At 31.9% G+C, this 26,080-nt stretch overlaps 2 protein-coding genes across 3 annotated transcripts; both read left to right on the top strand.

Moving 5' to 3' along the window:
* Window positions 1-214: 214 nt before the first annotated feature.
* Window positions 215-10,920, top strand: LOC114711699 (anaphase-promoting complex subunit 5). 2 transcript variants are annotated; one of them, XM_028896119.1, is made up of 20 exons: window positions 215-550; window positions 992-1,151; window positions 1,311-1,432; window positions 2,566-2,815; window positions 3,515-3,647; window positions 3,747-3,825; window positions 3,915-4,000; window positions 5,059-5,185; window positions 5,300-5,332; window positions 6,111-6,359; window positions 7,094-7,171; window positions 7,273-7,535; window positions 7,683-7,742; window positions 7,872-7,939; window positions 8,250-8,355; window positions 8,447-8,588; window positions 8,896-8,994; window positions 9,241-9,505; window positions 10,077-10,144; window positions 10,450-10,920. In XM_028896119.1, the coding sequence occupies exons 1-20, from the start codon at window positions 380-382 to the stop codon at window positions 10,603-10,605; spliced, it is 2,715 nt and encodes a 904-aa protein (XP_028751952.1). In that variant the 5' UTR covers window positions 215-379; the 3' UTR covers window positions 10,606-10,920. The 2 variants fall into 2 exon arrangements, with proteins under 2 accessions (XP_028751952.1, XP_028751951.1); XM_028896118.1 differs by having other exon boundaries at window positions 3,470-3,647.
* Window positions 10,921-16,737: 5,817 nt separating this feature from the next.
* LOC114711701 (aspartyl protease family protein 2-like) lies at window positions 16,738-18,922 on the top strand. Its single transcript, XM_028896122.1, has one exon. It carries the CDS (start codon window positions 17,078-17,080, stop codon window positions 18,725-18,727), a length of 1,650 nt encoding a protein of 549 aa, XP_028751955.1. The 5' UTR covers window positions 16,738-17,077; the 3' UTR covers window positions 18,728-18,922.
* The last annotated feature ends 7,158 nt before the right edge of the window (window positions 18,923-26,080 follow it).

Genomic DNA, 26,080 nt, shown 5'->3' with positions numbered 1-26,080 from the left:
AAACCATGTTGAGAGAGGTGTTCATATTTAGTACCGGATAGTATCTCGAATAGAATTACTTTTAAGAAGATATGAGAAGTGCCCATATTTAATACCGAATAGTGTCTCGAATAGAATTGTTTTTTAAGATAGCTATGCTTCAGTAAAAATAAATAAATAAAAGCCCGGTCTCTCTGGCCAAATAGTTCATTTTTCTTCTCCCACTTTTGCAAAAGAGAAGACCTCCCTGCTCAGTTCCAGGCAAGCCGGACGAACTTTGCCAACCAGACCGTAGGAAAGAACACCGGACGAAGTCGTAATAGTTGAAGTGCAATCGACTAAACATTTTGTGCATAGAGAGAGCGACCACAAGATATATTAGTAGAAAGTGTTACTGATAATGGCTGGCATTTTCAAACAGCCAAGTGCGTTTGCAATCACACCGCACAAAGTTTCAGTTTGCATACTCCTTAAGATCTATGCTCCACCAGGACAAATATCGGTCCCCTTTGCTTTCTCTTCCGTTGCTCAGCACAACCGGCTTGGGTTGTTCTTGTTGGCCCTCACCAAGGTGCGCCTTTGCATCATAAAGTTTCATTCTTCTTCGCTTTTGAGTTATGGGAAAGTGTAGAAAGGGTAATGCATTTGAATTTGGAGATATTTAGCAGTTCTAGTCGGGAGTCAAAGGGTGGTTTTAGTGTAATGAAAGAAATTCCGAAATTCTCAGCTTCTGGAAAGAGAAGTGTGGGTTTTGATTGGTACAAATGTTGATTTTGGCTTCCCCCTGCCATTGTTACCCTGAAATATCAAGGTGGGATACCAGAGATAAGTGTGTTATTCATTTGTTTAACTTTTAACTGGTTGTTAAAAACTATGAGCTATCTTGGGAGAAAATGAAATGAAATAGGTGTGTCTTGTATAAAATCCTTTGTTGGGTTGTAAATTGCCTTAATGTTTACCAGTCAAATATTTTTATGTGTGCTTGTTGCGTGAAAGTATTGTTACATTGCAGTCATGCGATGATATCTTGGAGCCGAAATTGGATGAACTCATTCATCAATTAAGGGTGGTTGGTGGCCTCTCAAATCATTGGTTTATTGACCATTTGACAAGTAGATTATCGTCTTTGTTATCACCTGATGATTTGTTTAACTTCTTTACAGAAATGAGAGGTTAGTTGATTTGCGCAATTGTCATCAGCCTTCACCTTCTTTACACATTTTGTTTATTGTGCTCCCTCCTTTAATGTTGTTTTACTTATGTACCTGTCATGATTGCTGATTTAATAGTTTGACTTTTTTATTTTTTGATTTTATTTTATTTCTGTTCAGGAATACTTGCAGGTCCTGATTCAGGTGTTGTTGAGGACGACCAGGTGATATTGGACCTAAACAGTAACCTGGGGATATTTCTTCGACGTTGTGTACTGGCATTCAATTTGCTATCTTTTGAGGTATGATATTTTCGTACTTCCTGTGGGTTGAAGCAAACATGGTTGGTTTGTTTGAATGTTCACTTTTTGTAATTTTGCCAGCAGTTGAAGGTAAGCATAGGATACTATTAAAAGGGTTGAAGGTCGTATATTAGTATAAGTAGGTGGTTTGGATGTATTCTGGATGTTAATGTTAAAGTAACCTTTTTACGTGCCTCATCTCTAAACAAGTAAAGATTATGTTGGCATAATTAATATTCATGGGGTGATGACATTTTCTTTTGGCAGGAATTTTTCTATTTGGAATTTTGCATTTAAATTTTGTTCTCTGGTGGACTTAATTTTTTTCCTGCAACTTGGAAGCAATTCTCTCAATCAATGTTCCTAAGCAAGTCTCCCTCCCTCCATGCCTTCTTTCTGTATTTCCTTTGATGCGTTAAAAAGTGACCTTTCTTCTTTAGAGTAAAATTTTACATTCCCAGTAGGCTTCCTTAATTTCTCTTCGTTTTTCCCTTTTCCTCTTTGTGAAAGATATCTCCATTTTTCACTCTCTTCGTTATCCACACTTGCAGGTGCACATACAATGTAGCTCTCAAGTATTTTCTTAACATCAGATAAGAAAATTGCATGAGACAGATAAAGCTGAATTTGTTGATCTTCTGTTTCTTGGCAAATGGGATTGTGAACCATCACATTTCTGTATCTGCTTGCCAAGTTTTTAATTGTGGACCATGTGTTGCTTATTTCTCATATACATTGAGTGGCATAGATCACCTTGATTATCCTTCTGAAATGGGGTAGAGTGGGGAAGACAGAGGTGGTATAGTAAACTGTCTACAGGGGTTTCAGTTATCTATCTCTTGGAATTAGGATGATAGGGTATTCCAGAACGAGCAATATTCTTAATAAACTTCCTTCTTATTACAGTGGGAAGAATAGATTGGAGTGTGCAGAGAGTTAGACAGAACTTGAAAGAAATCATCAAACAATTACTTTTTCTTTGCATATTCTATAAATTACATTTTCTTTTTGCAAAGTAGACATTTTGAACCTTCTATATTCTGTGCCTCCTTACCTTGCTGTCACTAAATAAAATTTTCTTATAGATGAATTTTCTTATTATGTGCTTATTTGTTTTGGTTTTGAATATTCAGGGTGTATGCCATCTTTTAACAAACATTGAGATATATCGTAAAGAAGCACCATCAAGCTGTCCTCCTTATGAGCAACCTTGTTTAGATGACTCTAGTAGCAATATTGAGACATGTTCAGAATATGAGAACATGGACCTGGAGAACTTTGTGTATGAGAAGGTTTCAGAAGAAATTGAGGCAAGAAAGGAGGCTAGTGAAAAAGTTCCATTTCATCTTCATGCACCAAAAACACTTTTGGATTTAGTTGATGGTATAGGAATTTGATTTCATTCTCCTTTTGACATTGTATATTATTTGTCCTTTTGTTTAAGAAGCACAACTTGTCTAAGACTCATAGAATGAGATTGTGAATATATCAGAAAATTAAATTGGGAATTCTCTTGCTACTTGCCTCCTAGAAAAAAGTGGTCTATGATTGAGTTTAATAATTAGTAAAATAATAAATCACCCTCTTCATTCTCTGATCTCTGTTTGTACCATTAACTTAGAGGCTAACCTAAGAAAAAATTGCTTCAAATCTGTTCGTTCATGCAAAATCACTTTCTTGATTCTTTTATCTTTGACCACGCTACTGACTTAGATACTAATTATAGGGTCAAAATTGTAGTCCTTTGGCACATATGAAATAGAGATTTGACTTGCGTAACTTGACATTGTTAACCTCTTTTAGACTCTAACGGTCAGTGAAGCCTATTACAGTTCCTCCTTTGGTATGGGATTTTATCTTCTAAGCAAATCCTAGTCTCCTCTATCCAAATCATCTCCAAATTCTCTTTTGGGTCGTTGCTCTGTGCCTACACTTTCAGATCCCTGTTTAACACAACCGTGTAACTGGAACTTTGTTGGTGTCTGGTACTTTCTGCTCCATGAAATTGATAATGATATCTTGAACTCACATGCATAGATATTGATGTTCCTCCTAATTTGGTGTCCAAACATACTGAGAAAGGCAGAGAAGCTGGTTCTTATGGAGATCCTTCGAGTAACATGCTGCCAGATATTGATCCCAGTACTGGGATATTTCTCCGAACAAACTGGCAAGTACAAGGTTACTTACAAGAGCAAGCTGATACCATTGAAAAGTATGCATCTTTTAGACCTGGAACTTAATCAATTTGTTCATAAGTTTGTCTTAGAGCACCTGTATATTAACTGCAGGTGATATTATTGTCCTTTTGCAGGGATGGTAGCTCTGTCTCATTGAATGGGTTTGAAATTGTTCTCCGGCAGCTACAAAAGATGGCACCTGAACTACATCGGGTATGTTTAATTGATTGACCATATTTATTCTACAAGTCTTTTCCCCTTTTCTAGAAGTTCTCTTTGATTTGAGCGATCATTCAGTGCAGGTTCACTTTTTGCGCTACTTGAACAGTCTTTCCCATGATGATTATATTGCTGCTTTGGAGAATCTTCATTGCTATTTTGATTATAGGTAATTGAAAAGTTAGTTTGTTTATCCCATCTCTCGAGGTATTTGACAGTGTCTGGTTGTTATTTAATCATTAAATGTTTGATCACATACAAAACAAGTGGAAAGAAAGCATCAATGTTTTGCATATTCCCGTCTCTTCTGGTTGAACGCTGCCTCTCAGCGAACTTGGTTAATCCTATTGCAACTTGTACTGGGAGTGCTGGAGGACTTGATGCAATGCTATAAATGAACTATTTTCACTTTATCAACAAAAAGCTTTGCTTTGTCCCAATTATTGCAACTTGTAATTCATAAAGGAAACTAGATAGAATATAACTTAGGGCTGGAGATGACTCAATTTTCAATGTTTTATATTCTACCTCGTCTTCATTGGTATTTAATTGCTAGATCAATCACAGCAACTTGCTGCCAACGTTGGGAGCATGACCTCAACAGTATTCAGTTGCCGTTGTTTCTGACTGCCACATTCCTGCCTTATCTATCAACACTTCATTCCCTATAAAGCCGTATTCTGAAACTCCTCAGAAGTTTTTCAAAAAATAAAAGTTGTTCAATAGATTTTATGTGAACAAAGAACTAAATTCACTACTAATTATTCTTTGCTGACTTTTTTTATTCAATGAGTCATAGCTCCAAAATCACCTGGTCACAGCATATGAGGATGCTCACACTAAACAGCTTATGATACCTTGTAACCTGCCACATGGATTATCAAATAGTCACTGAGTTTTCTGTTGGAAAGTCAAGTAAAGTATCTTTTGAATGAAAGATATTAAATGTGCTTCAAAAGTTGCATTTTCTTATGGTGGTCTTCCACATTTTTGCCATACCCCAGGATTGCACTATGAATTTTTATTTGCTTAAATGTTCATGCTTAGACTTATTATTACAAGTGAAATTGTAAATCTTTTACTTTGCCTTGAATTCTAGGTCTTGTTGAAATCAGATTACTCTGGCCTCACTCACCCCCAATTCTATAGAGAGAATTAATAGCAAAGAAAAATTGGTGAAAGTTGATATGCTTCTGTTGAACTTATTTGTGATTTGTGGGACAAAAGTGCAGGGACTGAAGGATTTGATTTTGTTCCCCCGGCTACCAGTAATAGCTTTGGAAGATATGAGATTGCTTTATTATGTTTGGGGATGATGCATTTTCATTTTGGGCATCCAAAGCTAGCTTTGGAGGTAAAATGTTCAAAGATGCTCCATATAGCTAAATTTTAAGCCGAAGCCTTTTAGTTCTACTTTTTATTACTTCCTTTGTGCAATGCTGATTTTACTTGATTATGTTGTGCTTAGGTTCTGACAGAAGCCGTTCGTGTTTCTCAGCAGGTAATTATCAGTTACATGTTTTTCCCCATAAAATAATATGACATGATGATTATAATTGATTTTGATTATGTCTCAACGTAAATACAGTTGCATGACAAGGTTAATTTAATATACTCATTATACTTGTTAATTGCTAACGTCCTTTCTGCTCATGTTTTCTTCACGTCCCTCATTACTTTTATGCCTATATCTAATTGAAACCTGTCCAGGGTAAAAACGAATTAAACAATGTCCACCTGATTTCGTTTTGAATCTTGACTTGGTCTTTGAAGCAAGATACTTGGTAATTTGTGACTTTGTTGATAGAGGGGTTGTTTGGGAACACTTTATGAGATAACTCCGCTCACATATTTACCTCATACAGTGCAAAATCACTTAAAAGTAAGTTAAATTGAACTCCCATTATTCATCACAGATTGTGTTCTTGGCATCCAGGGGAAACTGTTCAGAAATTTAGCTCTTTCATGATGATTTGATTCCCTGCTTCGGTTACTGGAGCTAATCTCAGTCTTGTTTTTGTAGCATTGATTAGTGTCAATTTAAAAGCTTGTTGACTGCTTTACTATTTAGCTATACATATTTAATGTTCATTGAAATATTTGTTGACTGATTCCTTGGCTACTAGTTATATATAATCATTGTTTTTGGTGCATGCTGGTTGCGGAGATTTAACCTAAGAGCTCTGAAAAACTGCTTAGACTTAGACGACTTACTTATATATATATATATATATATATATATATTTATGCAGTGAAAACTGACTGTTTTTGTCATGCAGCAAAGTAATGATACCTGTCTTGCGTACACCTTAGCAGCTATCTCAAACTTGCTGTTTGAAAATGGCATCTCGAGTACATCAAAGATGCTAGGATTGTCCTACTCACCTTTGACAAGCATAGGCATTACACTCTCAGTTCAACAACAGTTATTCGTGCTCTTGAGAGGTTCTTTGAAAAGAGCAGAAAGTTTAAAGTTAAAACGTTTGGTGGCTTCTAATCATCTAGCAATGGCCAAGTTTGATTTAACGGTAATGAAATTTTCTGTACATAGAACACTTTTCATTGCCGGTAATCTATTTGTCTTTCGATTTTCCTTAAATTCCTAATCAGTGGGCTAAGTTATATTTTCCACCTGCTTGGACCTTTGGGAAATATAGGATTTCACACCAAATCAGCTGGCTTAAGCCTCATATGGGACTCTTTGTATTTTGTAAAGGGGCTGATATAGATCATAGGAGGAGGAGAACCAGAGGAGGAAGTAAAATAAAGTAGATGAATTTGTATCTTTTACTGTCCACGAACAAATTGCAGCTCCTTTTTTTATCTCCCTGAATGCAACTTTTTAGTATTCGGTATTATCGGGTCATATTTGAACATTTTAAGGATTATAATTGTAATAAAAAACCAAAATGTCATTACCATTAAACTAAATTCCTAATCCTACCACGTCATTATTTATATGATATAATATAGAGCATCATTAATATTTGTATTATTCAAGTTGCTTTAACAACAACGATAAACCTGATCTCTTTAGGTGGGGTTTGTTACATGAATTACATAACGCCATTATGCTCTATCAATAACTAAATCTTTGGATATTTTGTTATCAAAAGGTCCCACTCAACAACTTCATATTTAAGTCTCTTCAAGTACAAGTAACTTTAAGTTTCTTTGCATCTTGAATCATGTTAATCTAAACTGAAAATTCAAATTGTTTCCAATGCATCTTTACATTGTAGTGGTATCTCTTGCATTGCAGCATGTACAGAGGCCCTTGCTATCATTTGGTCCAAAAGCTTTTATGAAGCTTGGGACATGCCCAGTTAATGTATGCAAGGTAGGAGGATTCTTTGTGATTGTATTTTGATCAGTGGCTGTTTTTCAGCGCATTCAACATGAAGTATTAGTAATTTTGTTTGGTTCTTTCGTGGTTGGCAGGAAATCAGATTGAGTTCTCATCTGATTAGTGACTTTGGCTCAGAGAGTTCTGCAATGACAGTTGATGGTGCTTTTAGCACAGGATGGCTTAAAAATTTACAGAAGCCGACGGGTTCTCTAGTTTTGTCACAAGAGAATATGTCTAGTAATAGTTCTAACATTTTTCAGTTCTGTGCACAACCCACATTTGTTCCTGGATCTGTATTGCAATTGTTGGGTTCATCTTATCTTCTTCGTGCAACTGCATGGGAGTTATATGGCAGGTAAATTTTCTATGCGTTGTAGAGGTAATTATATTCCTTAAAGCTGATTTAATTACTTTTCAAAGAAATTAAACTTTAATAGAATATATTTATTGGAAAAGCATTCTGGTATGGTTCTCTCATAATCTGATTGTTTTCTGTCATTAGCGCTCCACTCTCTCACCTGAATGCGCTGGTGCATGCAACTTGCTTTGCTGATGTATCAAGGTAGTTTCAGTGCTAAAAGTGTACCTCAGATATACCATTTTCAGTTTGCCAAATCTGTATGACCTTTTTTCTCTCTCTGTCTTCTCTCTTCTTTTTTTTTTGGGTTTGACTAGTTCTCGGTTTTTCCAGCTCATCAGATGCAGCATTAGCATACGTAAAGCTCATTCAGCATTTGGCAGTCTTTAAAGGATACAGAGGTTTGATTGCATCCATAAATTTGATTAGAATCCTCATTATATATTTTTCTGGGTATAATATGTCTCCAAATGTTTTGCCTTTAATTAGTTTGTTCATCACCATGGTAATCATACAGCTTGTATATAACAATAGGATATTGAACTCAATGATGATTATTAAATCTGCGAGTTGGCATTCGTAATTGTAGATAGAGTAAATGGTCTCTGTCTCTCCTGCATAAATGTATAAACAAAAAGAGGAGTCCCCTCCCTCCAACCATAAGTATCTTCCATTTTATCCTTGTTAATTTTCCCCCTTCTTTGTTTCTAGAGGCCTTTTCTGCCCTTAAAATGGCAGAAGAGAAGTTTCTGTCTGTCTCAAAATCACAAATCTCACTGTTCAAGTTGCAGTTACTTCATGACCGTGCTTTACATCGGTAAGTGGCCAGTGAGATTTGCTTTCAGTATTTTGATTTCTGTTGGCGGCTGTCATGTCATCAGAATAATGACTTATTGAGCATCATGTAGAGGGCAGTTAAAGCTAGCTCAACAAGTATGTGATGAACTTGGAGTTCTGGCATCACCAGTAACTGGAGTAGACATGGAGCTGAAGACAGAAGCTGGCCTACGCCATGCTCGCACATTGCTTGCAGCAAGTCAATTTAGAGAGGTTTATTTTTCTCTACATGCTAATAATTATCCCTTTTTTCCCAAGACAAATGCTGATTTGTTAGTCAGAGCTTTGATTCGCTCATCTATAGTTCATATTTAATTGTTACTCCTTCATGGGAATTATGGAAAGTTAAAGCATCAAAATCTCTCTCATTGAATCCTAGCAAATCGCAAATGGGACTTTTCATGCTTGTATGTCCTTTCATGACCTTTATATAGCATAACCAGCTGTTTACCCTTAATTTGTACATAACCACTTGATTATATCTTATCTTCACGTGTGGGTGTATTTTTCCAATTTACAGGCGGCCACTGTAGCACACTCCCTCTTTTGCATGTGCTACAAATACAATCTGCAAGTTGCGAATGCTTCTGTTCTCCTGTTGCTTGCTGAAATTCATAAGGTACCACACATTGACATGCTTAGCAGGTCATCTAAGTTCAGACACTGGATCAAGCTATTTTTTGTGTTATTTACTTGCAAGTTGCCGATGAGTTTTAACTTGTGATGATGACAATCCCTGCTTCACTTCATCTATACATTTCTGCATATGTAGAAAAGTGAAGTCGTCTGTCATCAGTGACTGTTTGCATCTGTAAACTTTCATTTAATTTATTCTAAGTAAACCATCATTTATTTATCTTGTCAGAAATCAGGGAATGCAGTTCTAGGCCTTCCATATGCATTAGCAAGCCTCTCATTTTGCCAGTCATTTAATTTGGATCTTCTCAAGGCCTCTGCTACTCTTACTCTTGCTGAGTTGTGGCTCTCATTGGGATCAAGCCATGCAACAAGGGCTCTGAACCTTATCCATGGGGCCTTCCCCATGATTCTGGGTCATGGTGGTTTGGAGCTCCGCTCTCGGGCCTATATTGTTGAAGCAAAATGCTATCTCTCTGATCCAAACTTCATTGGTATGTTAAAAATATGAACTCTGTATTCTGGAATTATCTTTTCACATGTGCTGTCTGCTACTTTACGCCTATGTTTACTTGTGTCTTGCAAATTACCTCTTTAACATCAACATCTGTGTTGTTTTTGGAATTCTACAAGTGAGCTCATCCTAATTGAAAAATGGGCGGTGGAGGAAAACAATATGAGGTGGTTTGTTAAATAGTTTTGGTGAAAATGATGTGGATCAGTTTCAATAAACGTCGAGGTTCAATCCTTGTGACTCTTGGTCACTGGATGCTTGGGCATTACCTTGGGTTTGGATCTCCCTCTCTGTTTTCTTTTTTTTTTTTGGGCTGAAAAAGTATCATGTTGGCATAATGCGACAACAACAAGTCTTATCTTATTAAGTGGGATCAGTTACATGAATCATACAACGTCGTAATGTGACCATGAATTATTTTTCCTGTTTGGTTTTTCTCCATCCACCCCCTTCCTTTTCCGAGAAGCTGTATGAAGGAGTAAGACCTCACCTCATCCTACTGGAGCTTTATGTAAATCACCAAATCTCATTTACTGCTTTATCCTTTGCAGTCTCTGAAAATTATGAATTTTTGATTGATTCTCTGAGACAAGCATCAGAAGAGCTCGAACTTTTGGAGGTAAGCTAACTTCTATAATTGTGTAAATTTTTCCAAGTCAGTCAACAGACAGTATTCTGTCGTCAAAGTTGACTCTCGCATGCAATGATAGGCAGTATACCTACCTTGCATAAATCCAATTTTTGACACTTCTTTCCCTTGGCCCAACAAGACCCAACCTGATCCAGTCAAGTTGGGCCTGTTTTACAAGGCATCTAGGGCCTATGCACAGCCCTTATAGAAAGAAAGATGATCTCACTGTTCTTGAATTAACAGTTAACAACAATAACAATAATAACAGCAACAACATCTTGTGTGGTCTACAGTATCATGAAATGGCGGCTGAAGCTTTCTATTTGATGGCCATGGTATATGACAAGCTGGGACAGTTAGAAAAAAGGGAAGAAGCTGCAGTTTCATTCCAGAAGCATATTTTGGCCCTCAACAACCCTCAGGATGAAGATGATGATCCTCTTGTTTAGCATGTTCTTTAAAACGCCACTACTCCAAGGTTGTTTTAGGAGGTTGGCTTGGAAGCAATCTTACTAAACTGTAACTTTTGTTTATATATTTATCAATCCATGAAATGGATAAATCATTTGTTGCAGTGTGAATCATAGAAGTGTCTGGGAGGTCTAGTGGTGTGACCTGTGAGGAGCACAGAAAGTTTACCAGAAAGGTCTTAGGCTGAAACCTTATTGTGTACTAAGAGAAGTCCTATTTGCATTTGGCAACCTTGTGCGTGTTTGATTGAAAGTGCTAATAGTAATTGCGTATCATATTCTCTCATTCAAATATGCACTTACCTTTCCTATTAGAAGAGGTCCCCCCCCCCCCCATGTCATAGAAAATTTCATACTAGGAATTGGATTGAATCAAACGGTAATGAATAGTAATCTGGGAAAAAAAAAACCTCTCCAATTGAATTGTAATAAGGAGAGGTTTGAACTTTGAAGAAAGACTTGCATTTACAATCTCATCAAATAATCAAAATCAATCAATCAATTTAGTTATTAGCATTAATATGAAATAAATTTTACAATAAATCATACTGTTTATATAAGTCAGAAATAATGTCATTTAAAGTTTTACTTATTTTTTTTTCCTTTAATGTTCTGAATTCAATAGTTTTTGTCATAGGAAAATAAAATTTAATAAATATGTGTTGCAATTCTAAAGTTGCCCCTTGATTAACTGTTGGAAAACGAATATAATCATTTGCTTTGACATTAATGCTGCCGTCCATGTTTTTTATTCACGTATTTTGAAGTTGTATAATTAATTAGAAACCTCTGAAACATTAAGCTTGTATCATGAGTGCTTCTTTTTATTCCAAAAACGTTAGAATAATCTAATTCAAAGGGACTCGAAGTAAAGGAAATAGAATTCAAATAAGGAGGCCAGAGTGGATTTGTTTGATAAAAAATAAAGTAAACGACGTATGAGTTTTTATTGGTAAATTTGAGAAGATATGTGAGTATAACTAAATAAACTATACCTAACTAATAATTATTATGTACTATAGTTTAAATGACATAAAATTTTTATTAAATTTTATAGTTTAAAAATAAGTATTTAGATTAATAAATACATTTTTAAAGATAAAGTTATGGCAAAAATATATATAATGTGTGCATTTGTTTAAATTTAACAAAATTCACAAAGAACATAATCTTTATGCTGGATGCACTGCCATGCACTGTGTGAGATCTGAAGAAAATGAAATATATTTTTCATAACTTATTAAAAAGTATGATTTATTATAAATTTTTATATTTTATATCGATATTAATTAATAACAAATGATGGTGAACAAGTCAACATGAGTGACCACTAGGATTATCTTTAGAGTTTGAATGAGGCTAATTTTCTTAGTCAGTGAAATGTGTTAAGAATTTTAAGTCCAATTTTAGAACTTCACTTTTCAATTGTATTAATCTTCCAAGCAAGGAGGGAAAAATTGATATCCAATTATATTCTCAATTTTTTCATTCTCAAATTTTTCCTATTAAGTATGCATTCAATTTAATTTAACAATTAACATATGAGAGTTAAAGTAAAATACTACCTCCGGTCCTAATTATAAGAGCTAGTTGACTAATTTGAAAAGATTAAGAAAAGAAGTTAAGTTAATTATTTGTAATAAATATATGTTGTTTTTTCTAAAATATCCTTGCTAATTAAATATATTGGCTATAACTACTATTGTTATGAAGATTATCTTAGAAAAAAATACATAAATATAAGTGACGAAATAGATTGGGATCTTATATTTAGAATCTAAATAAAAGTAAAATAAGATCTTATATTAAGGACTGAATGTAGTATGATAGTATTAATTAATGAGAAGTCATAAAATGCGATTCGTTTTCATCAATTTAAATTATGACTCTAATATTTTGAAGTCCTGGTCAATAATATTTGCAGTCACATCAGAAAACTTTTTCTTTATATAATAATAATAATAATAATAATAATAATAATAATATAGATATGCTTATTTTTGAGGTTGAGTTTCAAGCATAGAAGTCATAAGCGCACGATTAACGTGTCACAAAGCTGTGGTAGGGACGAAAGTGATTGCCGCCAGCGTAGTTCTTTGGTTTTACAAATTACCTCTTATCCTAATTATAAGAGTTAGTTAACTGATTTAAAGAGATTAAAAAATAAATTAAATTAGTTATTTGTAATGAATAGGTGTTATTTTTCCTAAAATATCATTGTTAATCAAGTATATTGAGTAGAATTACTATTATTAGAAGGACTACCTTAAGAAAAAAATACATAAATATAAGAAACAAAATGAATTATGGTCTTATAATTAGAACTAAAATAAAAATCAAATGAGATTTTATATTAAGGATCAGAGGTAGTATAACATAATTTTATAAGGCAAAATAAATTAGAGTTGGATATTCTTATTCATATGATAATTTACAACCTTTGAACAGTAATTAACATATATGTGGGGATGACAAAAGAGACCATGAAATTTATAAAATCCCAAAATTTTTACAAAAACATGTTGTTCTTTACAAATAAAGTACTATCAAAACCTATTAAAGTGTGATAACCAATCCTAATTTAGGACTTAGTAATTTTTAAGATTTTTATTTGTCATTCTTCGTAATTTAGGATTGGTTAAATATAATTATTTTTTATTTGTGTAAAGTAGGTAAAATTATCATGTAAATAAGAACAGAGTGATAGTTTTCTGATCATAGTTTTTTTAAGTTCATCAAGTTGATTTTTTTGGCGTTGCTTGAACCTTGAAAAATTCGAACTTTAAACAAATTAATAAGATTGGGGAAGTGGGTTAAAAATTTGAGAATAAAGATAAATGAACAACAACAATAATATAAAGATACTCCTCCAATCCTTAATAAAAAACCTAATTATTAAGTTTATTTTGATTTTAAATATAAGACATATTTCTCATATTTATTAATTTTTTCTAAATTGTCTCTATAGATACTTCCTCAATCATGGTTAAGTAAATAAGAGAGGAAGGATATTAAAGAAGATAATTATGATATTTTAGAAAAAACATGTCATATTTCTCATAATTAACTAACTTATCTAATTTTTTAATCTAATCAAATTAATTAAATAAATCTTATATTAAGAATCGGAGGAGTAATAAATATAAAAGGTGATTTTCGATTTTAGTGGGGACGGGTGTTTTCGATGAATAGAAAGTCAAACACATGAAGTTTGACTAGGGCCCCACCACATCTACTCGACGCTGACCGTACCCAGCTAGTTGCATGAGAACCCCGCCTTTTTGACTTGTTATTATACGTTTTCGTTGTTGGTTGTTCACATTTATTTTTATTTTTATTTTTTTATTTCTTTAAAATTTTTTTATTTAAAATATTTGTTTTGGAACTTAATCAATACTCTTTCCATCCCATTTTATAAACAATAACTATCATTTTTTTTATTCCTAAATATAAACAACATCTATAAGTTGTCTTAAATTTTTCTAGTGAATTCTTTATTTTATCCTTATTAATTATTTATTTTAATACTCAATATATTTATTATCTCATTTTCTAAACTATCATCTCTCTATCATATATTCTCTCTCTTCTATAATTCTTTTTATTGTAATAATTTTATACTCTTGCATTATTGTGAAAGAACTTTTAATTTTTATATATTTATTATCTTTAATTAATTTTAATTAATATTTTGATATACATGATGAGCTCTAATGTTACTTATAATCTGAGATGGGGGGAGTACCAATCAACACTTGGATGATTTTATCTTTTGAGGAATCAAAACACATGATTTAAAATTTAACAGATCAAAATTAAAATAAAAATAAATTTAAGACACAAAAAATTATATTAACCCTCTTATTTTCAAGTTTTTCATGTCATATTTCATAGAGAATCGGTCAACAAGGACATCAATCTAATTCACAAGGATTTGATGTTTCACATCAAGATGAGTTTAACTTTTGTTATCAATACAAAAGTCTCATTGTTGAATAATTTGTAAATAATTTTAATGAAATCTAAAATTTCATTTATTTATATTTATATTTTTTTCTGTCCTAAACATAAGAGTCTTATATTTAGCATCAGAAATAATATTTTATAATAATGTTTTAGAAATCAGACAAGATCTTGAAAGTCAGCCAATTTATTGAATCGCCATACTTAGACTTAGCTGGTGTGACTTAATAGTTAAATGAAAATTTGATGAAAAATGATTTTATACGGATCAACAATTCAACATATATGATAATATAAGAAATAAATCTATTGATTTTTTGAATTGGTGTGACCTCATAATAAAATTTTCTAAAAAAATATAATATAATAATATCACAATATATGAAGTTTTCACTACAATATGGCTACAAATAATTTGAAAATATATTAATTTTTTTAAAATGGTCAATTCTAGTTATTTTTTTGGTAAGATTTTTATACTCCTCCGGTCCTTAATATAGGACCTAATTGTTGAGCTGGTTTTAATCCTAAATATAAGACCTATTTGTTATATTTATCAATTTTTTCTAAATTACCCATATGGATACTCTTTCAACCATAATTAAGTAGAAGAGGGAGACTGGGTATTAAGAAAGATGATTATGATGTTTTAGGAAAAACATGTCACGTTTCTTATAATTAACTAATTTACCTAACCTTCTTAATCTAATCAAACTAGTTAAATAGATTTTATATTAAAAATTGGATGAGTATTTTTTTGTCCAGCATTTCGTCATCAGGCCTAAAACTCATCAAGGTTTTTGAAAATTGTTCCACTTCTTGATACGATTCCAGATTTTGGTTTATCGGTGGCTCAACTTTTGTCCAACCCGCCTCAATTATGAAAATGAGTTTTTGGTCCAAATCAAGCACCTAGTGAATCCAAGTCAATTTTTTTGTTTTACTCTTCACATATTCTGCTATTTATAAAACTTTTTTTTGAAAAAAAAGACTTTTACATATTAATATCAATTATTAATGTATTCCTCTATTCCTATTTATAAGATAGAAAGAGAAAGTTTTTCTTAATCTTATTTATAAGTCATTTTATTAAATTTTTAAAATGAATGTATTATTTTGTTTTTTATTTATTATAGCGTAGTACATAGTTATTTTTTTGAAATGTTTATTGAAAGATAAATTGTTTAGAAACTTGAATGGGACAATTATTTTTTAACATTGGGTGTAGTAAATGTGGGACTTTCAATTAGTGTTTTTTTTCCCTTTTTTTTTTTTTGGCCAAAAGGGCTTTCGTTTAGTTGGTGGCATTGTGATAATACCGTGGCCATGGGCTGTATTAATTTGATTCATGTAATTTTTTTATATGTTTTTAAAATCATATCTTCCTTTTTTGTTTTTTTTGTAGAACTACAAATTTCTTAAAACACCATATATTACCTCTGATCCTTAATATAATAATTTGTTTAATTTTTATTTTGATCCTAAATATAAAATCCCAATTCACTTTGTCTTTAATATTTATGCATTTTTTTTCAAGATAATCCTTTTAACAATGGTAGTTCTAGTCAATACACTTGATTAGCAAGGATATTTTAGAAAAGATAACACCTATTTATTACAAATAATTAACTTAATTTTTTTTAATCTCATTAAATTAGTTAACTAGTTCTTATAATTAAAACTAGAGGTAGTATTTCTTAAGACGAAGAGTTAAAGTATGAGGCTTAGGCACCTGAAGCTAGGTGAAATGAGATATGAATATAGCTTAAGAATTTAAACCCTCTTAATATATATCATATTAAAATATAAGTTATTAAAATGAGGATTACTTTTAAAATATAAAGAATAAATAATTCAAAAAGCCTCCATTTTCGTGAACTTTTGCCTTTTTCTTAAAGCCGGTATGAAAATGGATGAACTGGAGAGAGCAAGATGAAGAAGGGAGCCAAGTACGATTATGATTTTCGTATTTATTATAAAACTGTATTTATTTATTATCGTTAAACCGCGTTTCTGGGCTGTGTCTTTGACACTGTGACTTTGAATTTCATATATAATGGTTTCATTCAACTTGGACTTCTTCTCTTAAAAAAGTTCTTATTTCTTCTTCTTGTTCTTCTTCCCCTTTTCATACGCCTCAACCTCTGAAGTTGATCTTTCCTTGCCCCTTCCTTCCCTCCTTCTCTCTCTCATTTTCGCAGCTTAAATACTTGTCATTTTGCAACCACAAACATTTCCCTCCTCAAAATTTCTTCTTCTCCTCATTATTTTCCCCAGATTTTGATTCTGGCTCATTTGCTTTCTGGTTTTCTGAACAACTCCTCTCTCGACTTTCTGCAGCTGTAACTTTCATTTGAGAGCAAGTCATCAATTTTCTTCTTCTTTCTCATAGATTTTTACTAGAACCTTCTTCTTTCTGGGATTTTTCCTTTTTAGCGCTTTTGGGACGATTTTCCCTGGCCCCAAACAGGGGCAGATCATCATTACAATGGTTCTCAAGGGCTGTTTCATTCTTATTATCCTTATATTAAATTTATTTTCTGTGGAAGTCGTTTCTGGAAATCTTGATAAGAATGGCTCTTCTCTAGCCGCCATTAAATTACCTGACCACCCAAGCTTTGAAACCATTTCGTCTTCAAATTCTGGGTGTGCCTTCTCCAACCAGGAAAATTTTGGTCATTCAGAAGACGACGAAGAAGATGATGGGAAGGTTTTTCATTCACTGAATCCAAACATGGAATCAGTGAAACTCCATTTGAGGCACCAATCTAGAAGCAAACACGCAGAGCCCAAAAAGTCTCTAGTTGATTCTACAGCGAGGGACTTGATCAGAATCCAGACAGTTCACAAAAGAGTCACGGAGAAGAAGAACCAGAACAGCCTCTCACGGCTGCAGAAATCCCAGAACCAACCACAACAACCCCAAAACCCGGTGGAGATGGCGGCAGCTTCACCACCGGAGTATATTTCAAGTGGGTATTCCAACCAGATGGTGGCAACATTGGGATCAGGAGTAACATTCGGCTCTGGAGAATACTTCATTGATGTTTTTATTGGTACACCTCCTAAACACTTTTCTCTCATACTTGACACTGGCAGTGACCTTAATTGGATCCAGTGTGTACCTTGCTATGCATGTTTTGATCAAAATGGGCCTCACTATGACCCTAAAGATTCAGCTTCTTTCAAGAACATAAACTGTCATGACCCTAGGTGTGAACTAGTATCATCCCCAGATCCTCCTCAGCCTTGTAAAGAGAAAAACCAGACATGTCCTTATTTTTACTGGTATGGAGATAGTTCAAACACAACTGGTGATTTTGGATCAGAGACTTTCACTGTGAATCTCACAAGTCCTAATGGCAAATCAGAACTGAAGCTTGTGGAGGATGTGATGTTTGGTTGTGGCCATTGGAATAGAGGACTGTTTCATGGTGCTGCCGGGTTATTAGGACTGGGAAGAGGGCCATTGTCTTTTGCTTCTCAGCTTCAATCACTTTATGGCCATTCATTTTCATACTGTCTTGTGGACAGAAACAGCGACACAAATGTCACAAGCAAGTTGATTTTTGGGGAGGATAAGGATCTTCTGGGACACCCAGGTTTGAATTTCACATCTTTTGTGGGCGGCAAAGAGAACCCAGTTGATACATTTTACTATGTACAGATAAAATCATTGATGGTTGGTGGTGAGATTCTGAAGGAGATACCAGAAGAGACATGGGCTTTATCTCCAGAAGGTTCTGGGGGGACAATCATTGATTCTGGAACAACACTGAGTTATTTTGCAGAGCCTGCATATCAGATTGTAAAGGAGGCTTTTGAGAAGAAGATTAAGGGGTACCCTAAGGTTGAAGGATTCCCTCCTTTAGGGCCATGCTATAATGTATCTGGGTTGGAGAAACTGGAGATTCCTGATTTTGGAATCTTGTTTGCTGATGGGGCTGTGTGGAATTTCCCAGTGGAGAATTACTTCATACAGATTGAACCAGAAAGTGTTGTGTGTTTGGCTATTTTGGGGACTCCCAGGAATGGGCTTTCCATAATTGGGAATTATCAGCAGCAGAATTTTCACATACTGTATGATACCAAGAAATCCAGGCTTGGGTATGCACCAATGAACTGTGCTGATTTATAGAAGAATAAAGCTGTAAACACAGCAATTCAAAGGGTAGATTCTTTTTTTTTTTTTTTTTGGGGTTAAAACAATTGATTTTGTTTAAGTTGGTATACTTACAGATTATATAGAAGATGTAAGGATTTTCTTGATTGATTGTAAAATTTTTGTATAGTTCAATGAGAAAGTAATGCAAAGTTTCCAACTTTTTATCTTCGCTCAATCTTTTCACTCCTCTTTCTCCAGAGTCTAGAAATAATATTTACAAAAGAATAAATCTTTAAAAGTCACAACCTTGTAGAAAATACAAATATTCAAATGGCCATGGTTGATTCATATGTGTCCAGTCAAGGTCAAAAAAAAAAAAAAATCATATGTGTCCGGTCAAATATATTTTAGAAAACCCACGTGGCATGTGGTAGGCGTGTCACAATTTTTCAAAGAAAGCCTCCAATTGGGAACCAGAAGGAACGGGTCAACTTTATTGTTAGGCGTGTCTCTCTGTAATAATGTAATCTGTATAATGTATTTTTCATCGCAATCGATTTAGTTTGGTGATCTGAAAGCAGACGGAAATAATAACAAATAAGATATAATATTTAAATTGGATATTGAATCTTCTTGTTTTGACTTTGGTGAGATCAGAGCTGTAAATGTTCAGGTGGAAAAATATTATACTACCTCTTCTTCTAATATAAAAACTAGGTAGCTAATTTAAATAAATTAAAAAAATTAGTTAGATTAGTTATTTATAATAAATATGTGTTGTCTTTCTTAAAGTATCCTTACTAATCAAGTGTTTTGACTATAACTACCAATATTACAGGACTATCTTAAAAAAATAAATAAATATAAGAGAGAAAATAGATTTGGGTTTTATATTTAGACCAAAATAAAAGTCAAACGAGTTTTTATATTAAAGATAGGGTAGTATTTGACATTTAAATAATTGTCTAATTAATTTAAAGTTACTGAAGTGTCTATTTTCTTTGAGATTAAAAATGATAGACATACATAATTTTGGGAAAAATTAATTTTTTTCAATCGCTAAAATTTACCTCTTTTTTCAATTTGGTCAATATAATTTATATTTTTCTCCCAAATTTCTCCCCAAAGTATTATGAATTCCCCACAGTATTATGGACGGGCTGAAGGACTAGCTAATTTACAAACATTTCCAAAGCGACCAACTTACAATTGGGAATATTATTTAAGGATTTATTTGAAAATAATTGCAAATTAAAGAGACTAAAACATGAATTTCCCTTTTTTTTTTTTTTATATAACATGATTTTTTTAACCCAAATTTTATGAAGTCAAATCAAATTGCTATTGCTCTGTCAGTTCATAATTTTTTGGCAACGCACGTTAGCCATAATTAAGATTAGAAATAGATAATTAAGGATCCTTTTAGAAAGTGGCCTAATTATGCTAGTCACTCTAATTATATATATACTACCTCTGGTTCTAATTATAAGATATCATTTAAACCGGAGGTAAAGTGTGTGTATATATGAAATGTATATAAAATCATTTAAAGAGGGAGGTCAAGTTGTCTGGCTGCGGATATGAGGTGGCCTTTGGTGGGGATATATACCAAACCATAATAAATGACCACAGCTCCTCCTTCTGTTTTATAGTTTCATTTTGTATTTTATTAATTAATGTACCTTTTTTATTAGTTAATATTATCATCATTCTTATGTGTGCTTTCTGTGTGAGAATATGACTTCATTGGTTGTCTTTATCAGAAAAATATTTTCCTTCAATCCCACCATATGCCTTTTCTCTTCTTCTTGTTTTTTTTTAAATTTCTTTTAATTGTTGGTCAAACACCACAAGCCCCCTTCTTTTGAAATAGTTTTTTTTAAAAAAATAAAATGTTGTTTCTTGATTATGAATATGAGCTGGAAAGAATTTCATCGATTTATAAATTTGAACATATCTTCCAAACATGTTGTCAATTAAATTATTTAATTATACGTATAATTATTAAGCTTTATTTTCGCCTCATGACAAAAACAATTCGTATGATACTTACCAGGTATCAAATTAATGATAAAAAGTAAGAAATTATCAACTTTCATTATGTTTATAGAATAAAATGTAATTACTAACTAGGGTTATTCAAGTCTAAATTAGTTTGGCAAAAAAAAAAAAGAGTCTAAATTAGCTGTTAATTTTAAGTATTAATTGATCTGTTGAAAAAAGGGATTATTGCTTAAAAGTATATTAAACGTTCTCATTAATTAATTGATTGATGCTCATTCACGTAATTGTTAAATTTAAAAAATTTATCTAACACTTTGTGCATTGCCAACACGTTTTTTAAAAAAAAAAACTGTAAATCATAGCTTTAAACTACCGCCTTCTGTTTTTGGAGGACGAAAACAGATACCTTAGTTTCAAGAGGGAACTGGTCACACAAGGCCACAACATGTTCTCTGGGCCTTAAAGCCTTTCTATTGTTGGGCTTCAAAACCCCTTTAAAGCCCAATATTACATTTATTACCTTAAGCCCAATTTTGCTTGACCTACTCACTAATGCAAAAATAGGGTCTCAATATAGTCTGTTGAATCTTTTTCTTAAAAAACAAAATTTCTTTATGTTCTTAATATGCCACATCTCTCCTAAGTCTTCTTTATTTTTACAACATTTACTATGTATCTTCTAATTTGCACTTTAACTCAATTTTTTTTTAATAAACTCACATTTTAATGGCTTTTTTCCCTTAATAAGAGAATAATTTAAAAGTTAAAAAATTATTTTAATAATATCAATACACAATTTTTACAATTAATTAACTATATTAAATTTTTTACAATTAATTAACCTCTACATTTAGAACTAAAGTATTTCTTAATGTTACCAACAAGTTGTTTATTAAGATGGTAAACGGTCTCACCCTCATAAGGAGAAGAACACAAGTTCGAATTCCGAGAAATACACTTGTTGGGAAGACTTTAACCTTAATATTCTTAGCTTGACTAAAATTAGTTTTAAATTTAAAATAACTTAATAATACTTTGAGTGACAACAAAAAAATAACATTTCTTAATGTTATCTTTCAATAACTGAAAAAGGAAAAAAAATTATCTTTTAGACACCAGTTATCAAATAGGGTGATGGCCACAATTGGCTCATAACAAAAAAACAAAACCCTATGAACCAAACAAAATAATAGAAAAGGGATAAGAAGAAACCGAAAGGAACATAATTGAAGGTTGAGTAAGAAATAAGATGGGTTGTATATGTCAAAATGCTAATTTTCTTGCCACAAATGATTAGTACTGTGACTTCAATTTCTGGGAAGTTTCTTATTTCTGTCCTGATTTTAGTGTTTTGTTATGTAAAAAGCTATAATGAGACATAAAGACATCCATATATAGTCAAGTTTTTGAAATATGAGGTTTGTTGCAAGGTTCTGTCAATTTGATCTTATGATGTTCCTTCATGTGGGCACATCAATTTGTTGGAACTGTTCAGAAATTTTGGCTACTTAATCTTTTTTTTTTTTTTAATGTTTTGTTACCTCAAAATATTTGAAGAATGAGTATTTTCTTACTTAAATTACAATTTAGATTTAAAAACTAGACGGCTAATTCATGTTAATTTTTTTTTATAGATATTATATATTAATGTATTGATATTGGTGATGCTGAACTTATCATAAAATTTATGTTAAGTTAAATGGAAGGGACTGGTGCGTTTAATAAGATAACAATTTTACGAATAAAAAATAAATTACTCCTCATGTTTTTAATATAAGATCTAATTAGTTAATTCGAGTAAATTAAAAATATTAGTTAAATTAATTAATATTATTTTTTTCTAAAATTCCTTAATTATCTTTCTTAATTTCTTCCCTTCCTATTTTATTTGATTATCGTTGAAGAAATATCATTATGGTTAATTTGAAAAAAATTGATAAATGTGTGAAATGAATCTTACATGTAAGATCAACATCAACTCTTAAATTAAATTCTATATTAAGAATTGGAGTAGCATGTTGGTAAAGATTCCTCATAATTTACTTAAATTTGGTATCAATTATCACAAGTAAATAAAATAAAATAAAAATATAGTTAATGATAAAAGATTACATGGCATTACGTCATCAGGTAACCTCTCATATATATTTTTTATCGATACCATCTTTGCTTTAAGTAAAAAAGGAACAAAGATCAATGATAATTTTTCCATCGTTTATTAGTAGGTCAGGATAATCTAATTTACACACACACAGTTTTTGTTTTCAATCATTATATTTGGATGCATGATTAAACGATCATTTTTATCCTATATCTCATGTAATATAAAATATTAAATTCTACACACACAAAAACTATGATGAGATCTAAATAAATAAATGAATGAATGAATAGCTCTATGCTACTTTGTCCCGGAAATAAAGAATCATAACTAGATCCTTGTTAATGAACGAATATCAATGAAGTGAAAAAGCAACCTCGTTTCTCACAATTAATTCAATTCTCATCTTTATATTTTAAACCAACATTTTTAAGGTTAAATTGTAGTACAAAACTCCCTTAATATTATGTCATGTGTAAATAATTAATCTCTCCAACTTTTGAAACTTTACAAAAACCTCTTTAAACTTTAACATCTATGCAGACAATTCTCATATTATTAGTTATATTCATTATTTATCCATAAACAACTTTAATTGCTTTATCTGTCTATAATTTAAAATTTGAGGGGGTACAAAATAAAGTTTAAGGAATATAAATTGATCATTCGTAATTATTTGGATAAATGTAAAAGTTCAGGGAAATTTATTAGAAAATTTTAAAAGTTAAAAAAATTATTTACATATGGCATATAATTTGGAGTTTTTATATATAATGTATGCATTTTTAAATACGCAAAGATATAAGTTTCTTTGTTAGGGAAAAAATTGAACAGGAACGGTGGATGAAATGTCTGTGAAGGGGAAATATGATTGTGCAATTTATTTGATTATAATAAAACCTTTGACGTCTCAACCACCTTTTGAGAAATTATGACAGGCTCATGTGGGTGGGTTGTCTTTAGCTATGATTTGTGTTCTTGACAAAAATGTTCTACTTTTTGTTTAATTTAGCTTTTTTGACTTACACACAAACTAATTAAATTAATTAATAATGTGCAATCACGGGTCCATCAATCAATCTAAAAGCTGAAGTCTGCTAACAAAATTGAGTGCAATGTAGAATTTGGATCCTCTTGTGTTGAAAATTAATTCTGACTTCTACTTCTGCTTGAAATTAATATGGTTTGTTTGTTTAATATGTTCAAAGAATTAATTAAGGAAAAAAAAACAACTGGATTTAAGAGTTTTTTTTTTACCGGTTTCACATTAAGAAAATGCTTGAATTTTAAACATGATTTATGCCTCATTCTACTGGCCAAATTTGAAGTAGAAGAGGCAGAAATAATTTTAATAGGAAAGAATATTTTTATTTTATTTTCCTTTCTTTTATCTCACAACTAGATGTGTGGAATCCCTTAACACGTATTAGAGGATCAAGTCTTAACTAGATGTGAGCCACCATATATAACTTATTCATAATACCTTAATACTCTTCCGGTCCTTAATATAAGACCCAATTGTTGAGTTGATTTTAATCTTAAATATAAGACCCATTTATCATATTATCAGCTTTCTCTATATTACCCTTATAGATACTCTTTCAACTATAATCAAGTAGAAGAGAAAGATGAAGTATTAAGAAAGATGATTATAGTGTTTTAGGAAAAATGTGTCACATTTCTTATAATTAACTAACTTACCTAATTTTCTTAATCTAATTGAATTAGTTAAATGGGTCTTATATTAAGGACCGGAGGAGTATAAAATACTCTTTCAGTCCTAAATATAAGACCCTTACATATACTGTATATAAGGGTCTTATATTTAGGACTAGAGAAGTATTATTAATTTGTTATGTTAGATTTAACTATTGTCATATTCAATTGAAAGTAATTTTTCTAGCTTGTTTATATTCACAGGAACTTGAATCTAATATCAATAGAAATTTTATATTGATATTGAGGTTGCTTAATGTCAACCATGAATCGAATAGATTTGGTTTGCTTTCACAACGTTATCGTTAAGGAAGCAATTATGGCGATTACCAAAACTTATTAGGTAAAAGATAAATAACGTATATTGTGGGGGTTCAGGTCCGTCCTTTCTGGGTTGGACTATTTGATTGAAAAATTTAAGAACATCCTAATGAAATAAAATAATCAACTACGATTATATTTTGATTGATTGGATCAGTTAATCAAGAAGATCACTCGATTAAATATAATATAAATTAAATAAGTTATCTAAATTATATTATCCAGATAATATATATATTAAATGAACATATATGTATGATTATAATATCTATAGATTAAATCAAGAATTCAATTCAAAATGAGCTGAAATTGAGAATATATGATAAAGATTTAAATTATTTTTAAATTCAAATTATTATCTTACCGATTGATATAAAAGGATATTAAAAATATATCCAAACAGATAGATATTGTGGATATTTTATCTTCCCAAAATGTTCCCGCCCAATAATGTCAACAGAGGTCATCATCTATTAGTTCAACTCGCTCCATATTCATTGAGTTTTCCGACTACCTCTTCTCTCTCATATTTTCTCTTATGCGATGTTCTTAATTTCTGCATTGATCTAGCCCGGTACGTACTTCCTTATTCATATTTATATTTCCAACATATATAAAAAAAGTTACGTGATAGTAATATGATAGCAACGGGGGTAGTGGAATGGCAATGAATGTGGGAAAGGGAATTACGTGGAAAAGAGAATTGAGTGTCATTCTCACTCAAAGGGACAGATAAGTAGAAGATAGCTTTAGTGGGTAACACATGTTCTGATTCGGAAACAAACAAAGTGCTTTCCTCAAATTCAAAGTTGAATTGGCTATTCCCTCTCAATTGGTCCCCCAACTTTGCTTTTTCTTTCATGGTTCTCCTACGTACATTCCCCACACACACACATTCTACTATTTCTTAATGTTCTCCCTCCTATCAATGTAAGCTGGCAATTCAGATCAACGAACCAGTTTTTCAATCAGTCTTGGTTAAGAGTTTTAGACATATCAATCCAGTTATTTTACATTATTTTCCCTTTGGGAGAGAGAAGTCTGGTAAAACTAAATTCTTTTTATATCAATTTAATGAATTTCTTAACACGTGAAACTATGTTACAAGTGACTTATATTAAAAGTCAAAACAGTAATTCAAAGCTAAAAAATAATTCAGTATTAGTCAAGTATTTATGCACCATTAATTTTGACTCGTTCCACCAATTCTTATAATCAATTCTCTTTTGAGACAATTTACCTCT

This window comes from Neltuma alba, unplaced genomic scaffold (assembly GCF_004799145.2).
Source record: "Neltuma alba isolate B1F8T4 unplaced genomic scaffold, ASM479914v2 tig00011304_pilon, whole genome shotgun sequence".
Classification (NCBI taxonomy): domain Eukaryota; kingdom Viridiplantae; phylum Streptophyta; class Magnoliopsida; order Fabales; family Fabaceae; genus Neltuma; species Neltuma alba.
This window is presented reverse-complemented; position numbering and strand designations above follow the sequence as displayed.